The sequence below is a fragment of the Pleurodeles waltl genome, chromosome 5, assembly GCF_031143425.1.
Source record: "Pleurodeles waltl isolate 20211129_DDA chromosome 5, aPleWal1.hap1.20221129, whole genome shotgun sequence".
Classification (NCBI taxonomy): Eukaryota; Metazoa; Chordata; class Amphibia; order Caudata; family Salamandridae; genus Pleurodeles; species Pleurodeles waltl.
In genome coordinates this window covers 734,399,085-734,423,804 of record NC_090444.1, presented here as the reverse complement: position 1 = coordinate 734,423,804, position 24,720 = coordinate 734,399,085, and the positions used below count along the sequence as shown (strand labels likewise).

The 24,720-nt window shown below is 48.1% G+C and overlaps 1 protein-coding gene across 4 annotated transcripts in view; it reads right to left on the bottom strand.

The window, feature by feature from the left end:
• BIRC6 (baculoviral IAP repeat containing 6) overlaps nucleotides 1-24,720 on the bottom strand; it is a 1,722,273-nt gene that overhangs the window by 716,126 nt on the left and 981,427 nt on the right. For all 4 annotated transcript variants that reach the window (XM_069234691.1, XM_069234693.1, XM_069234692.1 and 1 more), the window contains one exon: nucleotides 20,146-20,299. In XM_069234691.1, coding sequence (XP_069090792.1) covers nucleotides 20,146-20,299 — 154 coding nt within the window. The remainder of the gene's footprint in view (nucleotides 1-20,145; nucleotides 20,300-24,720) is intronic.

Genomic DNA, 24,720 nt, shown 5'->3' with positions numbered 1-24,720 from the left:
AGGGCCAAGCGTAGGACGGGTACAAAGGAAAAAAAAAACATAGCGAAGAGTACAATATCAGCACAGTACTACAGGAGAAAATCAAAGCGCTAGAGTTAGTTTTATGTACTTTTTTTATTATTATTTTTTACGGAAAGGTAACCTAAAGGCACCTTGATGCCATAGGAAGGAGATTAACCCATGATGCATAGGTGGTTATTACACCAAAGGCACAAGACTTGATCCATGAGCCACAGCTCTTGAAGGAGACGGGGAACCAGTGCCTCGAAAGCAGAAAGCACAAGCAGTGAGCTAGAGCGAAATGGACCGGGAAGAAACGGGAGCAACAGCGAACACTAAATTCTTGCTGCCCCTGACAGCAGTGGCAGGAAGTGAACCCCTGTCTAGGGGAGCCTGCACCACTAGAGGCAGAATACCTTCCCACAGAGCCATAGCACCCTGATCCCAAAAGACAAGGAGCGAAACCCGCAACAAGCACAATATGAGCCTGTAGCAGAGGAAATCAGAAAATGGAATAGGGAAAAGAAACCTTCCTAGGAAGGAAACTATAGGTAAATAACCTACCAAAAGTAGGCAAGAACGGGCTCCCGAAGGAGTACAAAAATATACGGCCACATGGTGACCAAAACAAGAGAAATGTGCAGAACAGCATCCACTACCAAAAGCTCAAAGAGCGAATGTCCGACCCAATCTCTCAGCAACAGAGATGAAGGGTAAAATGCCCAGGGTAAATAAAAGGAGAGACAATAGGGCAGGTACGCCCAACAGAAGAAAATCCATAAACTGTGGTAAAAAAAGACTAACCAAAAGCAGACTCTCCACCAAGAAGCAGGCCAAACAAGAAAGTGGGGCTCTGTCCATCTCAGAAGTAGAAACACACCAATCATGGCAAAGCCTCGCCTAAGGTAAACAAAAGGAACATACTGTTATGGCTGCGGAAGCAACCCCATGAACAAAGAAGACTGCTCCGGAACCACTGCTCAGCTGAAAGGAGTAGCAGAAAAGAAAGACGCTGTGCGCACCAAAGAAAGCGCAAAAGATCCAACGTGGATGACAAAAGGGCAACAAAAATATGAGCCCAAAAACGGCTCATCTAACGGAACAAACAACAGCACCATAGAGAAGGGGTGCAAATGTACACACTTGAGAGGAACGTGACCGTTCCAAGAAAGTCGCAACAGATGAGGACGTGAGACAGAAGAGAAAGGACACTAGCCCCCACCATAGGAATCATGGAAATGACGCAAGGTAGAATCAGCATGTGCCACAAAGTGAGACTTGCCATTAAATGGCATATCAAGGTGAGCATCTCTCACTGGAGATGAGAAAGTGGAAGCCGCTAACCAAGCCCTGCAACATATGGCAACAGAAGCAGCCAAGATCCGCCCAGTGGAATCGGTAGAGTCTATACCTGAGCGAACTGCAATGAGAGCAGCCTGCTGACCATCTCTGATCAAAGATGTAAGAGCAGGGCGAACATCATCAGAAAGCGATGAGCATAAATGTTCCAGAGAGTCCCAAAGAGCATGGGAAAAGAGGGTCAACACACAGGAAGTGTCGATGGAACGAAGAGTGGCACTAGAAGAGGTGAAAATACGCCTGCCAGCAGCATCCAGCTGCCGAGAGTGCCTGTGCGGCAGAGTAGGTGGAACCTGTTCCAGCGCAGGAACGCCAAAAGCAGTTTGAGTAACAAAACTCCGATGGATAGGGTGGTGGCAAAGACACAGAGGGTCTGTCTCTGCCGAAAGATGTCTGTGCAAAAAAGAACGATCCACCGAAGGAGCAGAGATAAGCTGAGTCCAGACACCTAGAAGGATGTCGTAGGGAGCCTCGCAAAAAGGCATAACTGGTTCGTTGTCAGACTGATCCGGGTGAAAAGACAATAAGGGATCAATAGACAATTGCACCATAGGAAGATACAAGTCCAAAACATCAGACACCTGCCTCAAAACATCAGCAAATGCAGTGCTAGCTTCTGTCGGGGAAAGAGCAGACTAGACGCTGAGGAGGAGTCTAGACCACTAGCATGTCACAAATCAAGCAGCCAATCCGAGGATGAACCTGGAATGGGCCCCAGAAGGGGAACACGAGGATGTGAAAGAGGGTAAGAAAGTGGGCCCCACACAGAATGCCCATGTAAAGTCCCCGGCGTTGCTCTCGGTGTCAAACGATGTAGAGAGAGGGACGCATCGTCGTCCGACTCCGGAGATATTAACATGGGCGTATTGAACGGAGTCGACGGGTCTAATGGCCCGTGTCGGCCCAAGAGGATCAGGTGAAGGCGACAGAAGTCATACAAAGCCGTGCGTCGATGCTGATCTGACTCCAGAGTCGGAACCGAAAGTGTGAGCAGCCACCAAGGTGGAAACCGCCAGTGAGGACCATGCCAAAACACTCACCACCTCCATAGTGCCTGAAGGTGCTCCAGACTGAGGGGAAGGACCAAGATAGAATGAAGAGATGTATAATAACATCACATTTGGTCCACAATCGCCCCGGTGCTGGGAAACGGTGGAACAGATGGGTCGACATGGGCGCGGACTCCACTGGAGGAGAACGCTGAGGCACCAAAGAGCATGCAGATGCCCGAGAAGACCTACCTGGAGATGTTGAGGGTGCATCCGAGAACGACTCATGGAGCGCTGCCGGGACGCAAAGACGAAGGTGGACTGTGACGCCGGCACAGAGAGTACCTGTCTGCCTGTGCCGCAAGGAGCTACATACGACACTCCCTCAAAGACTTCGGCTTCAGAAGATGGCAGGCTTTGTAGTCGTAGCGTCATGATGAGACCCAACACACCACAAACAGACGAAGTGAGGATCCGTGGCCGACATCTGCCGGGAACAGGGGCCACAGGGTTTAAACCCAGAAGGCATTTACACTATTCACTGGAGAGATATTTATATTTAAACAAAATACCCGACATCAGGTAGAAAAGGGGAGACACATACTCTTTATGAGTAGACATTAAGGTGTTAAATATAAAATCATCCTCAATGGGATCTGTATGTAATTGCACATTATGATATGAAGCTGCTCTGGCTACAACCGGATTGTAATCAGTGGTATCTTCAGGGGGAGATGGCCTTGCTTGGTATAAATCATGATCATTGGGAAGAATTGGATCTGTGTCATATAAATCCCAAGGATCTACATCCTCTTGAGGATCAGATAAATCATCCCTATGTGGTGAATCAGGGGACTCTTGTTGAGAGAATTGTGTAGCTAAAGATGGTGGAGCAGCAGGAAGGGTAAGAGAATGTCATGGGGATGGCTGTCGTGAAGCGTTTTGTTTCTCCTTTCGTCTAAAGATTTTAGTAGGTGTATGCCCAATGTCTGAAGTTTTTTGAAAAGTTAATTTTCTTTTCATTGTTGGATGAGGAGAGGCTATGATCCTTCCTGTGTCCTTATGTATTTGAAGTTTTCGCTGCTTAGCGTCCATAACCTTCAATATGGGCTGTATCTCTGATGACTCCTCAATAGCTGCAGCATATTTACCACCAACAGGTTTCAGCTCCAAAAGCTTGGAAACCGAATGCTTGAGTCACGCCGAAATTGTTGGCTCCTAAAGTGCTGTAACTTTTTTCGTCTCCGAGGTGGAAGAGTCCTGATTTTCTGATCGGTACCTAAACAGATGTGGCAAGCTGTTTTCTCGGTGCCGAATGCATTTTGGCCTTTTGTTTCGGTGCCGAACCCGAGGGTTGGTCATCCGAATATATTTTTGGGTCCGACCATGGCTCGAAGGCAGTGGAGGACTGAAGACCAATGCAGGAGTCTTTAAATACTACTTCTTGCACATATTTGTCCCGAAGAAATCTGGTGTGCCCTCTGACGACTTAGACGCCATCTCCATTCCACTTGCTCTTCGATCCCTAGGAGACTTTTTGGATCGAAACGACTGGCAAGCGTCACAGTTTACTTCCTTGTGATCTGGAGACAGGCAGAGATTACACACCAACTGTTGATCGATGTAGGGAAATTTGGCATGACACCGAGGGCAAAATCGAAACTGAGTCCATTCCATGAGCTTAACATTGTTCGATTCCCATGTGTTGAAGTAGGCCCTTAAAGGGCGGGATCCCCCCTAAGGGCGTTTAATCGACCCACGACAATCTCAATCGGATCGACTGTAAGAGCAGGATAAGCAATCGAAACTACACCGTTGCTATAGAAAGTTAGAAAAAAAGTTTAAAAGATACCGAACTAAGATCTACCAGAGCGACTGAGTCTCTCCTCTTCCTAAGAAGGATGTGGAGGCACGTAAAAAGTAGGCAAGGTGATGGATTGACCTATATGAAAGAGCGTGACTACTTTAGGCAAAAAGGAAGCCTTGGTGCTAAGCACCACATTGTCAGGATGGAGGGTGGCTTCAAGAAAAGGGCCTGCAGCTCATTTACTCTGCAAGCAGAAGTGGTGGCGACAGGAAGGCTGTCTTTAGAGTACAAAGAGGACATTTATGAAATGGCTCGAAAGGAGCACATATTAAGAAAGTAAGAACCATGTTCAAATCCCAATGGGCCATTATGAATGGGGAAGGAAGAAACATATAGGTAAGTCCCTTCAGGAATCTACCAACAATAGGAAATTTAAATAAAGAGGGTTGGTCAGGTAATCTAAGGAAAGCGGAGATGCCAGACAAATATGCCCTTGAGAGTGCCCAGAGCATAGCCCTGCTGGGCTAGAGAAACAACAAACAAAAAGACCTCAGAAAGAAGGTCAGGGGTCAACAGACTTGTCTGTACACCATGCCACAAATGTTTTCCAACGGTAGGCATATACTGCTTTGGTGGAGGGACTCCTGGTCGAAAAGATAATGTTGCAGACTTCGGGCTGAAGGTCAAAAGCTCTCAACTGCCGCTGCGCAATCTCCATGCAAGAAGTCAGAGACTGGACAGGTGTGGGTGGAGAACCGTACCCTGTTGCTGTGACAGACGATCCTACCGAAGGGGCAGTCTGATTGAAGGATCGATGGCAATGCTCAAGAGCTCAGGATACCAGGCTCTTTGTGCCCAGTCCTGAGCCACAAGAATTCCTTTGACCCGGCCATTCTTGATCTTCCTGAGGACTTTGGGCATAAGTGGTATTAGCGGAAAGGAGGTCTGAGTTCCACTCAAGACAAAAAGCATTGCCGGAGTGCTGCCTTGGAAATTCCGACGCGCAAAACGGAAGACATTACGACTTCTCTGCGGAGGCAAACAGCTCTAACTAAGGCTCTCCCCACTGCTAAAAGAGACCTTGTGCCACCTTTGGGGGGAGATGCCGGTCGTCATCGACTAGGCATTGACAGCTGAATTTGTCTGCTCTGGTATTCAAAGAGCCCACCAGATGCTGCATCACCAGGGATATGTCTTGATGTTTCAGCCATGTCCAGAGGTGTTGAGCCTCCTGACAAAGGGTCCACGATTCCACCCCGCCCTGCTCCTTGCAGTACCTCATGGCAGTGGTGTTGTCCCTTAACACCTGCCCTACTTTCCCTTTGAGAGGGAAAGAATGCTTTTAATGCTAAACTGATCTCCCTGAGCTCCAACCAAAAGACGGGTATGAAGTTCGACAGAGACCAAACACCTCTGATCTCCACCTTTCCCATGTGGCCGCCCCATCCCAGGAGTAACACATCTGTCACTATTGTCAGATCTGGTTGAGGAAGGGGGAGGGATCTGCCTCTGACCCAATTGTGGTTCAAAAGCCACCACTGCACATCTAGCGCAGTTCCCTCTGAGATCTGGACCATGTCGGAGAGATTCCGCTGATGCTGCGCCTACTGGAACTTCAGGTCCCACTGCAAAACCTGCATATGCCATTTGGCATTTGTTACCAGCAGGAAGCAGAAAGCCATGAGGCTCAGCAGCCTCGGAGTCAATTTCACCGAAATCCACAATAGAGACTAAACCATAGGTATCATAGCCAGTATATCCTGGACTCGCCGCTCAGGAGGATAGGCCCAAAACTGCATTGTGTTGAGAACAGCTCTGATGAAAGGGAGCATCCGAGAGGGAGTCAAGTGTGACTTTGGCAAGTTTAAAGTGAACCCCAACGAATCCAGAACGTCTGCGCTAGTCTGGAGGTGGGAGATGACAACCTGGGGGCGAGCCTGCCTTCAATAGTAAGTCGTCAAGGTAGGGGAAAACAAAAATTCCTAACACGCAGATGAGCTGTGACCACCGCCATCATTTTGGTGAACACCCAAGAGGTTCTAGTAAGGCCAAAGGGGAGCAAGGTACATTGAAAATGCTTGTTACCTACCATGAACCTCAAGTAACATCTGTGGGCAGGCAGGATGAGTGTAGGAAGTTGGCTCTGTATTTACTATTTCAAAGTAAGAAATAGTGTGCACAAAGTCCAAGGGTTCCCCTTAGAGGTAAGATAGTGGCAAAGAGAGATAATTGTAATGCTCTATTTTGTGGTAGTGTGGTCAAGCAGTAGGCTTATCAGAGGGTCGTGTTAAGCATGTGTTGTACACACACAAGCAATAAACGAGGAACACACACTCAAAGACAATTCCAGGCCAATAGGTTTTTATATAGAAAAATATATTTTCTTAATTTATTTTAAGAACCACAGGTTCAAGATTTACAAACAATACTTAAAATGAAAGGTATGTCACTCAGGCATCTTAGGTACTTTGAAATATCACAATAGCATGTACAGTCTTGGCACAAATGGCAATAAGCTATTTTAAAAGTGGACACTGCAAAAATCAACAGTTCCTGGGGGAGGTAAGTAAAGGTTAAGTTCACAGGTAAGTAAAACACTTACAGGGTTCAAAGTTGGGTCCAAGGTAGCCCACTGTTGGGGGTTCAAGGCAACCCCAAAATTACCACACCAGCAGCTCAGGGCCGGTCAGATGCAGAGGTCAAAGTGGTGCCCAAAACACATAGGCTTCAATGGAAATAGGGGTGCCCCGGTTCCAGTCTGCCAGCAGGTAAGTACCCGCAACTTCGGAGGACAGACCTGGGGGGTTTTGTAGGGCACCGGGGCAGGACACAAGCAGGCACAGAAAGTACACCCTCAGCGGCACAGGGGCGGCCGGGTGCAGAGTGCAAACAGGCGTTAGGTTTTCAATAGGAATCAATGGGGAGACCCGGGGGTCTCTTCAACGATCCAGGCAGGCACAGGGGGGGCTCCTCGGGGTAGCCACCACCTGGGCTAGGCAGAGGGTCGACTGGGGGTTGCTCCTGCACTGGAGCTCGGTTCGGTCACGTCCTGGGGGGCTGCGGGTGCAGTGTGGTTTCCAGGCGTCGGGTTCCTTGAAGCAGGCAGTCGCGGTCAGGGGGAGCCTCTGGATTTCTTCTGCAGACGTCGCTGTGGGGGCTCAGGGGTGGTCAACTCTGGCTACTCACGGGCTCGCATTCGCAGGGGAGTACTCCCTGTAGTGTTGGTTTTCTGCAGGTCAAGCCGGGGGCGTTGGGTGCAGAGTGGAAAGTATCACGCTTCCGGCGGGAAACGTGTGGTCTTTAAAAGTTGCTTCTTTGTTGCAAAGTTGCAGTTATGTTGAACAGGGCCGCTGTTCTCGGGAGCTTCTTGGTCCTTTTAGATGCAGGGCAGTCCTCTGAGGCTTCAGAGGTCACTGGTCCCTGTTGGATGCGTCGCTGTTGCAGTTTTTCTTGAAGTGGGGAGACAGGCCGGTAGGGCTGGGGCCAAAGCAGTTGTCGTCTCCGTCTTCTCTGCAGGGCTTCGGGTCAGCAGTCCTTCTTCGTCTTCAGGTTGCAGGAATCTATCTTCCTCGGTTCTGGGAGCCCCTAAATACTCAATTTAGGGGTGTGTTTAGGTCTGGGAGGGCAGTAGCTAATGGCTACTGGACCTGAGGGTGGCTACACTCTCTTTGTGCCTCCTCCCTGTGGGAAGGGGGGCACATCCCTAATCCTATTGGGGGAATCCTCCATCTGCAAGATGGAGGATTTCTAAAAGTAAGAGTCACCTCAGCTCAGGACACCTTAGGGGCTGTCCTGACTGGGGAGTGACTCCTCCTTGTTTTTGCTCATTATCTCCTCCAGCCTTGCCGCCAAAAGTGGGGGCAGTGGCCGCAGGGGCGGGCATCTCCACTAGCTGGGATGCACTGAGGCGCTCTAACAAAGAAGGTGAGCCTTTGAGGTGTTACAGTTCCTGCAGGGGGAGGTGAGAGGCACCTCCACCCAGTACAGGCTTTGTTCCTGGCCACAGAGTGACAAAGGCACTCTCCCCATGTGGCTAGCAACATGTCTGGTGTGTGGCAGGCGGGCAAAAACTAGTCAGCCCACACTGGAAGTCGGGTATGTTTTCAGGGGGCAACTCTAAGATGCCCTCTGGGTGTATTTCACAATGAAATGTACACTGGCATCAGTGTGCATTTATTGTGCTGAGAAGTTTGATACGAAACATCCCAGTTTTCAGTGTAGCCATTATGGTGCTGTGGAGTTCGTGTATGACAGACTCCCAGACCATATGCTCTTATGATTACCCTGCACTTACAATGTCTAAGGTTTTGCTTAGACACTGTAGGGGCATAGTGCTCATGCACCTATGCCCTCACCTGTGGTATAGTGCACCCTGCCTTAGGGCTGCAAGGCCTGCTAGAGGGGTGACTTATCTATACCATGGGCAGTGTGAGGTTGGCATGGCACTCTGAGGGGAGTGCCATGTCGACTTAGTCATTTTCTCCCCACCAGCACACACAAGCTGGCAAGCAGTGTGCATGTGCTGAGTGAGGGGTCCCCAGGGTGGCATAAGACATCCTGCAGCCCTTAGAGACCTCCCCTGGCATCAGGGCCCTTGGTACCAGGGGTACCAGTTACAAGGGACTTAACCTGGGTGCCAGGGTTGTGCCAATTGTTGAGACAAAGGTACAGTTTAGGGAAAGAACACTGGTGCTGGGGCCTGGTTAGCAGGGTCCCAGCACACTTTCAAATCATAACTTGGCATCAGCAAAGGCAAAAAGCCAGGGGGTAACCATGCCAAGGAGGCATTTCCTTACAATGAGAATATGGAAATATGTGCCAAGTAAGACTAACGCTACCATTCAGGCTTCTGGGTCCAGGGCAGAAAGGACCTGAACCAGAGTGAACTTCCTGAACTTCTCTTTCTTGAGGAAGAGATTGAGGGACCAGAGGTCTAGGACAGGGTGGAGGCCCTGGTCTTTTTTTGGTACAAGAAAGTAGCGGGAATAACAGCATGACCTACTTCTGGCACAGTGACCCCTCTCTATGGCTCACTTAGCCAAGAGAGCTGCAACCTCTTCGTGGAGAAGTGCCAGGTGATCGTCTGTCACCCAATCGTAGGATGGTGGCATGGGGTGAGGGGTAGTCTCGAAGGGGAGGGAATAGCTCCTTTGGATTAAACCCAGTGGGGCAAGTGATGGCAAATCCTATCTCCAACTGGTATCTGATAGGAAAGTGACAGACTAGGAAAGTTTGGACGCTGAAACGGGAGGGGTGGTGGACTGGGCAACCACTGGCCCCCTGATCCATGAGGACGTTGGATCCCTCATCCCCAGCCATGCAGAAGCCTGGGAAGCAGGCACGGCACGGTGGCTGGATGGAAAGGGACGTGGTTAAGTGCCTGTTCCATAGCCACAAAAGGGGCAAAAAGGAGACTAAGGAGGGTGATGGGAAGCTGCAAGGCCCAATGATAGTTTCGTAGCCTGGGACTCCTTAAAGTGCTCAAGCTTTGTCTGCTTCGTCTCCGAAGAGACGGGTGCCATCGAAGGGCATGTCCATAAGCGCTGCTTGAACACCCTCCCAAAAAGCCAGACATCCTCAACCAAGCGTGGCAGAGAGTGTCCAAAACGTCCATAGTAAATGGTAGCCCTGGTACCTTGGGCATGGGTACTGAACAGAGCCCTCAGCGGCAGCATAACTTGTGCCACATTGAGGGACCCAGCACCAACCTTATGCAGACCGCCATTGCAGGCTGCGTGACATGTTGCTTAAAAAATTTAAAACACAACGTAGCGCACAGCCTGTGTGCAATGTATCCTAAACACTGACTGCAATGTATGTTAGTCACCCCTCTAGCAGGCCTTACAGCCCTAAGGCAGGGTGCATTATATTACATGTGAGGGCATATCTGCATGAACAGATATGCCCCTGCTGTGTGTCTGTCGATTTTCAGACACAGTAAGTGTACAGGGAAACCATTTTTAATGCATGTGCTGGACACTGGTCACTATGAGTTACCCAGCTACAAGATGGCTTCTCTGAATCCTAGGATGTTTGGTATCAAAAATCTCAGAATAAGAAACCCTCACTGACCCCAGTGATGGATCTATTAAAAAATGAACCCACACCCTGAAAACCTACCAACTACTAGTGTGTTGACTGACTTGTCCTGATCAATTCAGCCACCACAGCCAGTGCTCTCAAGGCCCAGAGACAAAAGCCTGCACTGGGAAGAGGTGTTACCTCCTCTCCCAGGAACGGTGGACATTCCAGGGCAGGGATCTTCAAAGGCCTTGCTGCCTTTGTAATGCGACCCTGGTCTTTCAAAATGGTGGAGATGATCACTTCATGCCAGTACCACCCTCAAGGTGGATGAGCTGAAGTAGACACTACTTTTTAAATCCCTTCATCTTGTTTGGAAGGAATTAGGCCACTAGGGGTAGGGTTATGCCCCCTTCCAAGAGGAAGTGGTCTTAAGAAGGGTGTAGTCACCCTGAAGGTGGTCAGCCTATTGGTTACCATCTGAGACTTCCTGTATCGCCCCTAAATTGAGTATTTAGTTGGCACCCCTGGACCCCAGAACTGAGATTCCTGATGACTTAAGGAGAGCCGGACACTATAGAGTCACACCAGAAGACTGCAGACACCAACTGACTTGGCCCCAGCCCTACTGGCCTGTCTGCAGCCCTTGAGGATCCTGCACCAAAAGACGACCCATCCTGCAGCCCAGCGACCTCCCAAGCTATGGGAGGATTGTCTGCCTTCGAGAAAGATCAAGATAGAAACCCAACTTAAAAGAAAAGAACTCTGCCCTGAGGAACTGCGAAACAGACTCCGGTCCCACCTTAGCACCAGACGCCCACAGCCAGAGTCCAAGTGGTGCACTGGTCCTGTGAAGGTTCCCCAGTGATTCTAAGCCAGAGTCCACAGTGGGCTGACTCCTGCCAGACCCTGCCTCAAAGGCTGAAGCGTCTAACCGAAGACACTCCTGACCGTGATCCGCCTGCTAAACTGTCCCCGACGCCAAAGGACACCCCTGCGCCCAGATCCCCTGGGCCTTAGGGAGCAGGACCGTTGGTGTCCCAATGTCCCCTAGCATCACAACTTACCTGGGCAGCTGTGGGTTTTCTTCATTGAGCCACCTGGCCTGAGCCTGCAGCCTTTTTCCAACTGATCTTCCCTACTGACTTATAATGGCCACCCGAAGCTGTATTGGCATTCTGCACCCCTGTGCCGGTGAGGATGTAAGATTGGTGCTGCCTTGTGACCCCCCTACTGTGCTTACCTCAACCCCAGGAGAGCGACCCCTGACACTGCTTTCCTCACCTGTGAGCTGTGCATCTTTGGTTACCCCAAAGTCTCCATTGGTTATAATTGGACTCCTAATTTCACCACTGCATCTGCTGCACCGGTGCCGCTGTGGGTGCACTCCTGGTACTGATTTGAACCTTGCCTGCTGTTGACGTAAAACTTTGAAGACTGCATTTTTAAGTCATGTACTTACCTGCAAACTGCATTCTTGCTTTCCTCCCATAGATTAATACTGCTGAACTGAAAAATTGCACTGTGTTGATTTTTGAAACTGTAAAGTATTTATGCTTGACAAACTACTTACCTGATTATGAAGTTCTAGGGTCTGAAACATAAATACAAAAAGAAACGTTATTTTTCTAAACTAGTCTCGGATTTACTCTGAATCCTATGGCTCATTTATTGCCTCTGTGAGTACAACAAATGCTTAGCACTACTCTCTGAGTATAACGAAAATCAGGACAACTCAAGTGAGGAGAAGGAAAGGGACTATCCTCAACTTGAAATGGAGATGTCTGTAACCCAAGTGTCTAGGACACATCCCTCTAGTGAGGATGGCTCAGGTTCCTCAAGGTCCAGAGATCGAATCTCTGATGAAGATGCTTTATTAGAGAGACTAGCTGTGAGACTGGACCTGAAAACACGATCTTAGATATAGAAAGGGAAACAACAGAAATGGATTGAGCACCTATTATTGATGGAAGCAATTTCATAACTAGGGACAGAGCAGAGCGGTGTGACCTAAAATCCTCAAAGGGATTGTCATCAAATATGAAGAAGGTGATGATATCACTAAGTGGTTCACAGCTCATGAGAGGGCCTGTGTTTAAAGAAAACTCGCTAAACAGGACTGGGAAACTCTCCTTTGGGAATTGTTCCCAGCAAAGTGTAGGGGTAGACTTCTCATACTGAGATTCTAGGTCCTATGAGCTCATGAAGGACAACCGGATTAATGGCTTTGCACTTCTCACTGAAGAATATAGATTCAGGTTCTGGGAAAATCACAAAACCCCGAGTCAGTCCTGGGTTTATTTTGTGGACTTTTCAGTGAAAACACTAGGTGGCTGGTTAGGTTATAGGGAAGTCAGGTGCAAGATTATGATGGGCTTCATAATTTGATTATGAAGCAACACCTATTAAGTAACTGTACTTCTGAGAAGTTGCATCAATATCTAGTGGACCTGGGGCCAGTCTCTCCCCAAAAGCTGGCAAGTAAGGCTGATCAGTGGGTTAGAACAGTGGTGTCCAAGAGAAGAAATGGAGGGGGTGACCACAAGAAAGAGTCAGGGAAGTGCCCACTCTCCCAAGAGAAAAAGGTGGACAACCCTAAACATAAAGAAAGGGAGTCCTCAGTAGGCCCCCAAAAATCTGTTCAGGAGGGTAGGTCTCAAGATAGCTCACAAAACAAAAGTGGGTACCAGGGTAAAAACGAGGATGCCACTAAGGCATTGTGCTCTGACTGTAAGCACTGAACAAAGGACCCTGCCTGTCCAAAAAAAAAAAAGGCTAGTAAATCCCCAGGCGCTGCCAGTGTAGCCATAGGGGATGATTACTCAGATGAGGAGGTCCTCTTAGCTCTTAACTGGAAGGTAGGGCCAACAGGTGAGTTGGAAATTTCAGAGGGGAGTAGACACTTCCAATATCTACTGGTGAATAGAATCCCAGCCACTGCCCTGAGAGATACTTTAGGAAAATGGCCTTTGTTGCAGTTAACCCCCCCCCACACACACACTTTTAGCCCGATATTGATGCTGACTTGACAGAGTGCTGGGACCCTGCTAACCAGGCCCCAGCACCAGTATTCTTTCACTAAAAATGTACCAGTGTTTCCACAATTGGCACACCCCTGGAACACAGATAAGTATCTTCTAAAAGGTACCAGTGGTACCCAGGGACCTGTGACCAGGGAAGGTACCTAAGGGCTGCAGCATGTGTTGTGCCGCCCTAAGAGACCCCTTACATAACACATGCACACTGCTATTGCAGTGTGTGTGTGTGTTTGTGTGGAGAAAAAGGCAAAGTCAACATGGCACCCCCCTGAGGGTGCCATGCCCACAAACAACTGTGTGTGGCATAGGTTAAGTAGCCCCTCTAGCAGGTCTTACAGCCCTAAGGCAGGGTGCACTATTCCATGGTGAGGGCATAGCTGCATGAGCAATATGCTCCTACAGTGTCCAAGTCCATTCTTAGACATTGTAAGTACAGTGTGGCCATATAAAGTACATGGGCTGGGAGTTTGTCAATATGAACTCCAAAGCTCTAATGTGGCTCCGCTGAAGTTTGGGAAGTTTGGTATCAAACTTATCAGCACAATAAACCCACACTGATGCCACTGTTGGATTTATTGAAAAATGCACCGAGAACACTTCTTAAAGATGCCCCCTGTATTTTAGCCAAACTTCTAGTGTAGGACTGACCAGTCTGTGCTAGCCTGCCACTTCCAGAAAACTATCCGACCACATGGGGTAGGAGCATTTGTGCTCTCTGTGGCCAGAAACCAAACCTACACTGAGTGAAGGTGTTTCACACCTCACCCCTGCAGGAACTGTAACACCTGGTGGTGAGCCTCAAAAGCTCAGGCCTCTTGTTACAGTGACCCAGGGCACTCCAAATAGTGCAGATGCCTGCCCCCCTGACAAAGCCCCACTTTTGACAGCAAGTCCAGTGGGAAAATTAGGAAAAACAAGGAGGAGTGACCACTTCAGCTAGGACCACCCCCCTCCGCAGAATACTCCATCTTAGTTTGGAGGACAGGGGCCAATAGGGTTATGTCTGTGTACCACTCCTCAAAGGGAGTGGGCACCGGAAGGGTGTAGTCACCCTCACAGACAATATCCACTGGCTACTGACCCCTGAAATGCCCCTAAATCCAGGACTGAGGGGCTCCCCTGAACCTAGCTCGTCAGATTTCTGGCAACCTCTAGAAGAAGACTGCTAAGCTGACCCCCAGCAGAGAAGACTGAAGACACCATCGGCTTTGGCCCCAGCCCTATCAGCCTGTCTCCAGCCATGAAGCCCTTGCTACAAAAAGGCGACGCATCCCGAAGGACCAGCAACCTCTTAAAAGCCTCAAGAGGACTTCTTGCACACCAGAGGATCATGATCTCCTGTGGACAGCTGCCCTGTCCAAAAAGAAACTCGAACAAAGGACACCAGAGCCGCCCCGGTTCCGCGAGTCCGGTCAACTCTGCACCCAGTGCCCACCGCCCATATCTAGGATGCTCAGCGGACAAGAGCTGGTCCTCAGGTGATTCTGACCTAGTGTCCACCCTGGGGTGACCCCTCCTATCCACCACAATGACGCCTGCAGAGTAAATCCAGAGGATTCCCTAGCCTGTAAAGGATCTGGAAGAAGGTACCTGACGCCAAAAGGTACCCTGCACCCGCAGCCCACTGGCCTTGAGGAATCCGACATCCGATGCAGCAATGTGCAGCACGTAGCTCTCCTCACTGTCCAGCCTGTGGTTTCTCCGAACCGACCCCCTATCCCAGCCTGCAGGGCACTTGTGACCCCCTGGGATCCCCCTATTGCAAAGCACTGGGAGCCCGGTGTTATGTTTGCACCCTGCACCAGGCCAACCCTGTGCCGCTGAGGGTGTGGGTTTGGTGCTGGTCTGTGACCCTCCCACCCCTCTCCCCTGGTGCTCTCCTAAACCCCCTAGGTCTGCCCTCTGAAGACGCGGGCACTTACCTGCAAGCAGGCCTGATTCAGAGTATACCCAGTCTCCTCAGGAACCCATTTTAAATTCTGCAACAAATTTGGCCTCTGCACCTGACCGGCCCAATGTTGCTGGTGGTGGGTGTTTGGGGTTAGCTTGAACCGTAACTTGTGGAAATCCTAACCCCCGGAGACTGGAACTGTATGTCTAGTACTTACCTCAAAACTGTACACACTTTTCTTCTCCCCAGAACTGTATTTGAAAATTGGACTGTCAACTTTTAAAACAGATTATTGCTATTTATTTGTAAACCGTACAACTTGCCAAATTGAAAAAGTCGTGTTGATACATATGCTTGCTACTTACTTGCAAATGTAATTACCTGCAAACCGAATCTTCTGGTTCTAGAAATAAAGTAACAAAATATATTTTTGCTATATAAAAACCATTGGCCTGGAGTTAGTCATTGAGTGTGTGCTTCCTTTATTGACTGTGTGTGTACAACGAATGCTTTGCACTACCCTCTGATAAGCCTAACTGCTCGACCACACTACGACAAAACAGAGCATTAGTATTATTTACTTTAGCCTCTGGGACACCCCTGGACTGTGTGCACACTATAATTCATTTTGATGTAGTATATACAGAGCCAGCTTTCTCCAGCGAGCTTATGCATAGCATGCGTATTTAAAGCCACAGATGGCATTGAACATAAGGTTTGCCTTATATCATGGACACTGCCCTCTGACCCTATAAGCCACCCCTAAGGTAGGCCCTTCAGCCCTAGGGCAGGGTGCTTGGTTCTCAGTGTGAGGGCACCCCTGCATGAGCAGAGGTGTCCCTACAAACCCCAGGCCTCATTGTTGGGCTTTGTAAGTCCGGAGAAGCCATCTTAAGGTATGTAGTGGACATTGGTCAACACGAGACGTTTGGTATCAAACATGTTGGAATCATGCAACTACAAAGATTCCAGTGCTAGCTGCATGATATTATGCACTCTGGGGTTCCCTAGGGGATCCCAAGTCTCTGCCCGGACAGCCTTACACGGTCTGCATGCCAGCCCGTGCGTTGCTGCCGACCCCAGACACTGTTATGCCCTCCTGTTGCTGAGGCAAACTCGGGCAAGGGCACAACAAAGACATTTCCTGTAAAAGAGGTGTGTCACCACCTAACCCTTAGAAATAGGTGTCACTGGGCTGGAGAGGGGTGCCTCTGAGAGCCACCAGACTGCCTTGAAGGGCACATTTTGTTCCCTCCTTGCATAAACCGGTTTGCTCAGTGCAGGAAATACTGTTCTTCCGCTCTGGCAAAATCACACAAAGGACTGGGAAGTGACCACCCCCCCTGTCCAGTTCCTCCCCTAGGAAGGTCCCCATAGCTATGCCAGGTGATCACTTGATTCTGCCATCTTGGAAATAAGATGAGCAGAGGCCCTCGGGAGCATCTGACTGGTTAGCTCAAGCTAGGGGGGCCGCCTTATATGGTGCTGAACTCTGGGGCCACTGTAATTTGGCGAATTTGGCAAGGGTGGAAAATCAGTTTTTAAAAATGTTGCTAAGGGTTCCATCGAGTACTCCATCCTTGCCCATTCGCCTGGATCTAAACCTTTTCTCAATTTCACAGATTGCTGCCTTAAGGCCTCTGCTGTTTTGGATTCGGTTATGGACAACAGATGCCCTAACCCCTTTTCGTTGTGGCCTTCTTAATTTGGTGGGCCGCGATTCTACTATTAAAACTAAATGGTGTGTCTTTGTTGAACAATCTTTTTACCAGCTTGGCTTAGGGTCCTACTGGCAGGATCCTATTTCTATTCCTAAAAATGCTGCACAGCTTTTAAAGGATGCTTTCTGGCATAATGTTTAGGTTGGCCAATTTGTTAGTTCCATCCCATTGTCTATGTCCGACAATTTCTTACTTGTTAAATGCCATTATGAATTCGAGCCTTTTATGGACGCAGCGTTATCTCCATTTGCTCGTGCCCTTTTCATTAGGTACAGGATCGGGTCTCTTCCTTTGTGCTGTCTAACGTACAAATGGACCAGCTCAATTAATAGATCCAAATATTGCCCGATGGGTTGTAAAAGTGAAGAAACCATTCCACATGTTTTTTTCCACTGTCAAGCGTATCATAAACAAAGAGCACTTTGGCTCATCCCGCTTTGTAAACAATTAGGGGTTAGATCCTGTCTTCATGCTGAGAGAATTTTAAAATGCGACCCGTCCGTCCAGATAGTTCTACCAATGGCAAGATTTCTCGAGTCAATCTGGCGGTTGAGACTAGCAATTTTAAGGAATAAAACTGTGTAGTTAATTCTTAGTTTTATCTATGTATATTTATTAAACTTGGATGTATGATCGCAGTCTTTTTGTTTCATAGGATATAGGTTTTGGTTTAGTATATTATTGATTATTTATAGATCTATGGAACTGATCCCTCATCTCACATTGTGAGAATTTTAAAATGTGATTCATTCACCCAGATAGTTTTATCAGTGGTAAAAACTTTTGTATTATTTTGACAGTTGAGATTAGTAATTTTAAGGAGTAAGATTGGGGAACTAATTTTTAGACTTATTTATGTATGTTTATCAAATTGGATGTGTGATTTTGGTCTTTACTCTTCAGGATATAGATATTGGTGCGTTATATTTTCAACCATCACCGATCCACGAAACCAGTTTCCTTGTTGAGTAGACCTTTTTTTATACTAAGTGATGTTCATCTGGCTGTTTATTCTGTTTGATTTTTAAACTTGTCTCGTTCTTTTTAACCGTGTTTTTATCTTTTAGTATCCTCTTGCTCTTAAAAAGCTTTTTTCTCTTTGTTGTGTATTGTACTTTAATGGTATCTTTTTTACTTACCGAAATAAAGTCAAATGATGATGATGACTGGTTAGTCCAGCTGAGTGATGTCCCTGACCCCACCACCCAACAGGTGGGACCCTGCAGAATGTATTCAACCCCCTTTTGTGGGTTACTTAAGGGCTCCCCTGAGGGTGGGACTCTAGGTTTGTCTGCAAGACTTCAAGATCTGTCTTTAAGTCTCCTCTGTAAGGCACTTCTTCAACCTCAACACTGGAACCGCTGCTGTTCTTTGCTGGAGCTAAGAGCAAGACTGTAACCACTCGATGGCTGTGCACTCTCCAGAGACACAAGGACTCTGCATGCACTTAGGAAAGCAAAATGGACTCTCCCTTGGAGTGAAGGAGTCACTCGCCTGCATCCACAGGCACCTCAATGTTGATGACCGGTTTGAGGATCCTGCTGTTCCAAGGACTCTTCCAAGGCTCTACAACACAGATGGTGGTGATGTAACTCTCCAGAGGTCTGACCTGTCTTCTTTGCATCTGAGAGGTCTGTGGTCCCTCACTGGAGCTGCTTGGCTGGATCCCCTGTGCACCGTGCCTGTTTGTTATTGCCAGGGCTTATTTGTTCTTCAGTCAGAAGACCTCCTAGCTCCAAGAATCCCGGGCCTCCAGCACTCTCCAGCTCCAAGAATGACATCCTCTCCGCAACTCCTGTGATTTGTGCATCCCTCTTTGCTGTGCTGCTGAGGCCTTTCTGTGCCTGCTGCCAGAGGGTCCTGCTGGGGCTCCATCGGTTCCTGCTGGCTCTCCTGCTTATTGAGGGCTGGTCCTGGCCTACCAGCAAAAGTTGGGTCACCTGGACCTTGCTGGATTCCACAAAACCTACAATCTCTGTGCAACACGTCTCTGCATTTGCCAAGGCTTGTGGCGGTCCCACTGACACCTCAGCAATCTGACAACCGGTGTGGGACAGCCTGTAGATGACTCCAGTGGTCTTCCTGCATTGCCTGGACTCCACAACTTCACTTCTTAAACCACCATCCAACAAGCAAATACAAGAAGGGTGGGTATTGCCCTCCTGCACCGCCAGGCAACTCCGGGAAATCTGTACTCTGCTCCCTCTTGCCTGGGGGTTCCACTGACCTGGTCCACGGGTCGCAACTGCAGCTGGACAATCGAGGTCCCCAAAGACTTCAACAGGAGGTGTCGACACAACTTCATCCCTATGCACCTGGGCTCCCTGGTGTACGTACTCCACTGTTCAGGGTATCCACGGGTGGGGGCACTATCCAACCTCCCTTATCCCAATGGGTTTCCTCAGGGTCCTCTGGGAAGGATCCTAGAACTCAAAAAGTTAAACTGCAACTTCCACATGTTATCCTATGGACAATGACCCGGAGTTAGAACTCTGCACATAGGCCCCTGCGGAATCCTATTTACTTACCTTGGGTGGTCCTGTGCTTCCCCAGTCCCAAGGGTCCTTGGGCGGTAGTTTGGGTTCGGAGTGATTCTAGCATTCCATTTACTTAGTATATGGTTTGCCACCCCCACCCCAATAAGGGTACATGTTATTATAAGCCTGTACATACCTTTTTCTAAAAATATTTATGTATGACCATATCTCAGGATAGGATATATACTAAAGTTCGTTCCAGTGTGTGTGTTACAATAAACACAGAATATTTTTATAACACTGGTTTGGTTCTTTCCTATGTGTGCATCACTGACTGACCTGTGTGGTATTTGCAACTGCTTAAAACCCTCCTGGATAAGACTTAGTTGCTCTCCACAGCTACCCCTCTGAGCGCTCTGGTTGTCTAGAACCTCCTACACTATCACTAAGGGTTGCCTGAACTCATTACAGGGTGCTTCACCTGTGGGAGTACACCATATACTGAACCAGCCTCCTACAACCCTTTCACCCAAAAAGTTGAAATCTCTCAGAAGTGCACACATTCCCTTACATCAAGTAGGAAGCCCAGACCACCACTGCAGGAACATGTCTGAGACTCCTGTGCAGTTTCAAAACAAAAATGCCACCAGAAATAGAAACACTTTGATCAGTCTATGCTTTCCAACAAGGAACGCCTTTTTCAATGTTTTCAATAGAAAGATTTGTAAGCAGCAATTTGATAAAAGAGTCAACCCAAAAGGCCCTTTATTGCATCTAACGCATGAACAGAAGAGAAAATCAATGCAGCACCTGGAATCATAATAATAAACACAAGAAATTACCTTGAGATACAGATACTGTCACCATCTGAGAGCCATTCTTTTCAGTTGTTGTTGGTGTCTTTGCTACTGGTGTTCCAACACCACCAATGTAAGAGGTGAAATGGTAGGTGGCATAATCTGCACCCCAGTAATCATACCACGTGCTGCTAATAGGCTTTAGAAAAAGAAAAAAAAAACTATTTAAAAAAACATTAACATTTAAAGAAGTTTCTCTAAACTGAACGTTTTTAAATTGCATTATATTTTAAATTTGACATGAGAATTTCACAGAACAAATTCTACAACTTTCAGTTAAGCTTCAAAATAGTTGCCCATTTTAAACCAGGCACAAAGCCACGCTGAACATACGCTTCTGTTTGAAACGATCGAATAGACAGAAGGTGCCGAGCTCCTGGAACGTCTTTATTTTGATGGCTGATGGGCTTGAATAGCTATTAAGAACGTGACCCTTGATCCTCTAGGAACTGCTGAGGCAACTAAGATGGCAGAGTTTGTCGGAGGAGATGCCACATTTCTAATCAAATGGGTTTGTTGAGCTCGCGACCCTAATCGGAACCAGTATATACTCAAGAGGAAGGAGGCAGAGGTACAACAGCATGAGGATGAGTAACCTTGGCTACGCACACACTGTACAAGGCAGAGAACAAGGAGAGACCCAGAGGTGAAAAGAGCATGACTCACCAAAACTTGGACTTTGCAAAGACAACTTGGGAAAAGGGTTAACCCTAGAGTTAACACCATAAATGACTAGCAGATGAAACAAACAAGTTACCTACCTTCTGTAACGACTTTTCTGGTAGAGAACATATTCTAGTTGCAGATTCCTCATCTCAAAACTTCCCCCAGATGTCAGTCTGGATCCAGAGATTTCTCTTCAACAGTACCCCTAGGTGCCGTTAGGTGGCATTGGTCAGCTCCGCGTACATCGTCGGCATAATGTGTGTGCCAGTTATGATGTCACAGGACCCATATAGGCACCACCCTGGCATGCTCACATCAGTTTCTTTTCACGACTTTCCACACCAGAAGCCCAGAGCCATGAATAACACTGACCACTGGTGTGTCAGAACTAGGGCCGGAAAAGGAAGTTAGTTCGCTGAGCAGGGAGGATGGTGGGTTGGTAAGGAATCTGCTAAGAGAATGTCTATACCATACAAGGCATTACCGAAGGTAAGTAACTTGTTAATCTGATAGAGACTTCTAGTTGCAGATTCCTTACCTCAGAATAGACCGCAAGCAATACCATCCCTGGAAGAGGCTCTACGAACCAAGATCAAACTAGGCAGTCTGCAGGACCGAATGGGCAAAGCACCCATCCCTACGGACCTGACTGTTCAAGCAGTAGTGTCTGGTAAACTTATGCAGGGACAGTACTACCTCTCAAAGACCCATTTCCATAAATACCTGCAGCTCAAACATGCACTGGGTGCTTACATCCAGGCTGGCACGGTCCCTCCTGAGTTTAGCCCAGCAAAGGCAAAGCTCCAGATGGGTGGTTTAGGCAAGGGCGGGGTGTCCCATATAGATCATAGCCTGATCACTGACACGACAAAGCTGCTCACTAGTCTCAGAGAGAGATGGAAAAGCTGGCTGGGGCAGATGGTGGAGGACTGGCGAGATGCCTTGATGGCCCCAAGGAGCCGGACCATAGCTTTTCGCCTCCAATTCGTACAAGCATATTACCTGCACGCTGCATAACTTACCCCCCATAGAATGCAAAAGGCAGGTCTCCAGTCCTACTCTGCCTGCCCCGTTGCTCACAACTTTTGCAGACTTTTACCACATTGTGTGGGCCTGCCCATGCATAGAAGCCTACTGGCGAGTGGTGACCTCGGAACTCTCCAGAGTACTGGCGGTGGAGGTAGAGATGGCCGCGTTGCCAATCCTTTTGGGTGTCCTTGAGGGAGTGGGGAATAGCAGGTCGCAAAGTGCCTTCCTGGGGATAGCATGCCTGGTAGCCAAGGATGACATAGCTGCCAGCTGGAACTCGGAGGCAGCACCAATGCTTGCTCGGTGGAGGCAGGGAGTGGATTGGTGTGCTCAGCAGGAAAACTAGTCTACGAGATGCAAAGGTGTCCATCCAAGTATAATAAAGTGTGAGGTAAATGAGAGGGTTTTGCAATGTCTGATAATGAGAAGTCTTTTGAGCACGGCATTAACAGCTAAATGTGGAACTCCATGGAGGATACAATGTGTTATGGGAATGCTCTGTTGAAGCTCTGTCTGGAATAATGCAAAGGTGACATATCAATGGTGTAGATGTGACCTGTTATTAAGTTGTTACAACAATAAAATCAATAAACATGTTAATAAAAAAAAAAAAAAAATTGTGCAGGTATGTCCAAGATGCTGCCTGACAGATGTCCAGGACTGGAACTTTGCATGCTAAAACAGCTGTTTCTCTAGTAGAGTGAGCACGCAAACACTCCAGGGGTTCCTTTTTAGTGAATGCGTAGCACATTTTGATGATGCAGAGATCAATCTATCTGGAGATGGTACTCTTCTGCACTGCCCGACCTTTTTTAACATCCACATAAACAACGAGGAGTTGATCTTCCACACAGATCTCTTTGGTATGATCAAGGTAGAATGCCAACACTCTTTTTGGGAACAGGTAGTGGAGACTCTTCTACCCCTTAGAAGGATGTGGGCGTGTGTAAAAAGTAGGCAAGGTGATTGACTGGCCTACATGAAAGGGCGTGACCACTTTTGGCAAAAAGGAAGCCCTTGTGTGAAGCACCACCTTGTCAGGATAGATGAAAAGGAAGGGTAGCTTAGATGATAGTGCCTGCAGCTCACTCATCCTGCGGGCAGAAGTGATGCCCACAAGGAAGGCTGTTTTTAATGTCAGAAGCCTGAGTGGACAGTTATGGAGCGGCTCAAAAGGAGCACACATTAGGAGAGTAAGAACCAGTTTCAAATCCTATTGGGGCTTTATGAATCATTAAGGAGGAAACATATGGGTAAGACCCTTTCGCAATCTATTAATAATAGGAGATTTCAACAAGGAGGGTTGATCAGTTAATTTCAGAAAAGCAGAGATAGCATACAAATAAACTTTGAAGGTGCCCAAAGCAGAGTCCAAAGATCACAAGAAAGGCCAAAGAAAGACTAAAGAAGACCTCAGTGAGAGGGGCAGAAAGGGGGTCAACAGACTTGTCTGTGCACCATGTCACAAATTTGTTTCATCGACAGGCATATACCAATTTGGTGGAGGGACACCTGGCTGCCAAGATACCATTACAGATTTTGGGCAGAAGGTCAAAAGGTCTCAACTAATATCGCTCAACCTCCACGCAAGAAGGCAGAGTGGACGGATTCGGATGGAGAACTGGCCCCTGCTGCTTCGACAGAAGATCCTCCCAAAGAGGGAGTCTGATCAGAGGATCAATGGCCATGCTCAAGAACTCAGCATGCCAGACTCTTTGTACCTTGTCCAGGGCCACAAGGATAACTTGGGCTCAGTCATCCTTGATCTTCTTGACAACTCTGGGAAGAAGTGGTATGGGCAGAAAGATGAACAGGAGGCCTCAACACTACTCAAGATGAAAAGTGTTGCCGAGCAAGTGCCACCTTGGAAACTCCAACACAAAAAAAGAGCTGATATTGCGTGTTCTTGTTGGAGGTGAACAGGTCTAACCGAGGTTCTCCAAGTGCTGAAAGAGACCTTGTGCCACCTGCGGAAGGAGACTTGATTCATGATCTGCTAGGCTTTTTCTGCAGATTTTGCCTGCTCTGGCATGCAGAGATCCCACCAGATATTGAACCACCAGAGAAATATACTGTGCTGTTGCAGCCATGTCCAGAGGCGTAGAGCCTCTTGAGAAAGGGTCCACGACCCCACCCTGCCCTGTTTGTTGCAGTACCACATGGCACTTAAGTTGTTCGTGGACACTTGCACTCTACTTCTCTTGATAGAGCGTGTAGGAAAGTAGCATCTTTCGAGCACAGTTACCCCTCACTTTGTGCCTGGTGTCAGTGTGTTTAGACTGTAGTACACGGGGATCCTGCTAACCAGGAACCCAGAGTCAGTGCTCTCTCCTCTAAATTTGGATACATGGTAACTTTTACACCACACAATTGGCATACTGGTGCGTAAGTCCTTAGTATAAGGTACTTAAGTACCCAGGGCATTGGTACACCAAGGGTCTCCCATGGAATGCAGCATGTCTTATGCCACTCATGGGAGCCCATGCAAACTGTGTCTGCAGGCCTGCCATTGCAGCCTGCATGAAATTTGCATGCAACTTTCACTTTAGATATAAGGCTTGTCTTATATTGCGGTCACTGCACCTGGACTACAAGTCACCCCTATGGTAGGTCCTTCAGCCCAAGAGCAGTGTGCATGGTTCTGAGTGAGACTGCACTCCTGCATGAGCAGAGGTGCCCCTACACACCCCAGACTCCATTCCTTGGGCTCTGTAAGTGCGGGGAAACCATTTTTAGGTATGTAATGGACACTGGTCAACGCGTACTCCAACTACATAATGGATTCACCAAACCTAGGCATATTTGGTATCAAACATGTTGGATTCATGCAACTACACCGATTCCAGTGTTAGTTGCAAGATACCA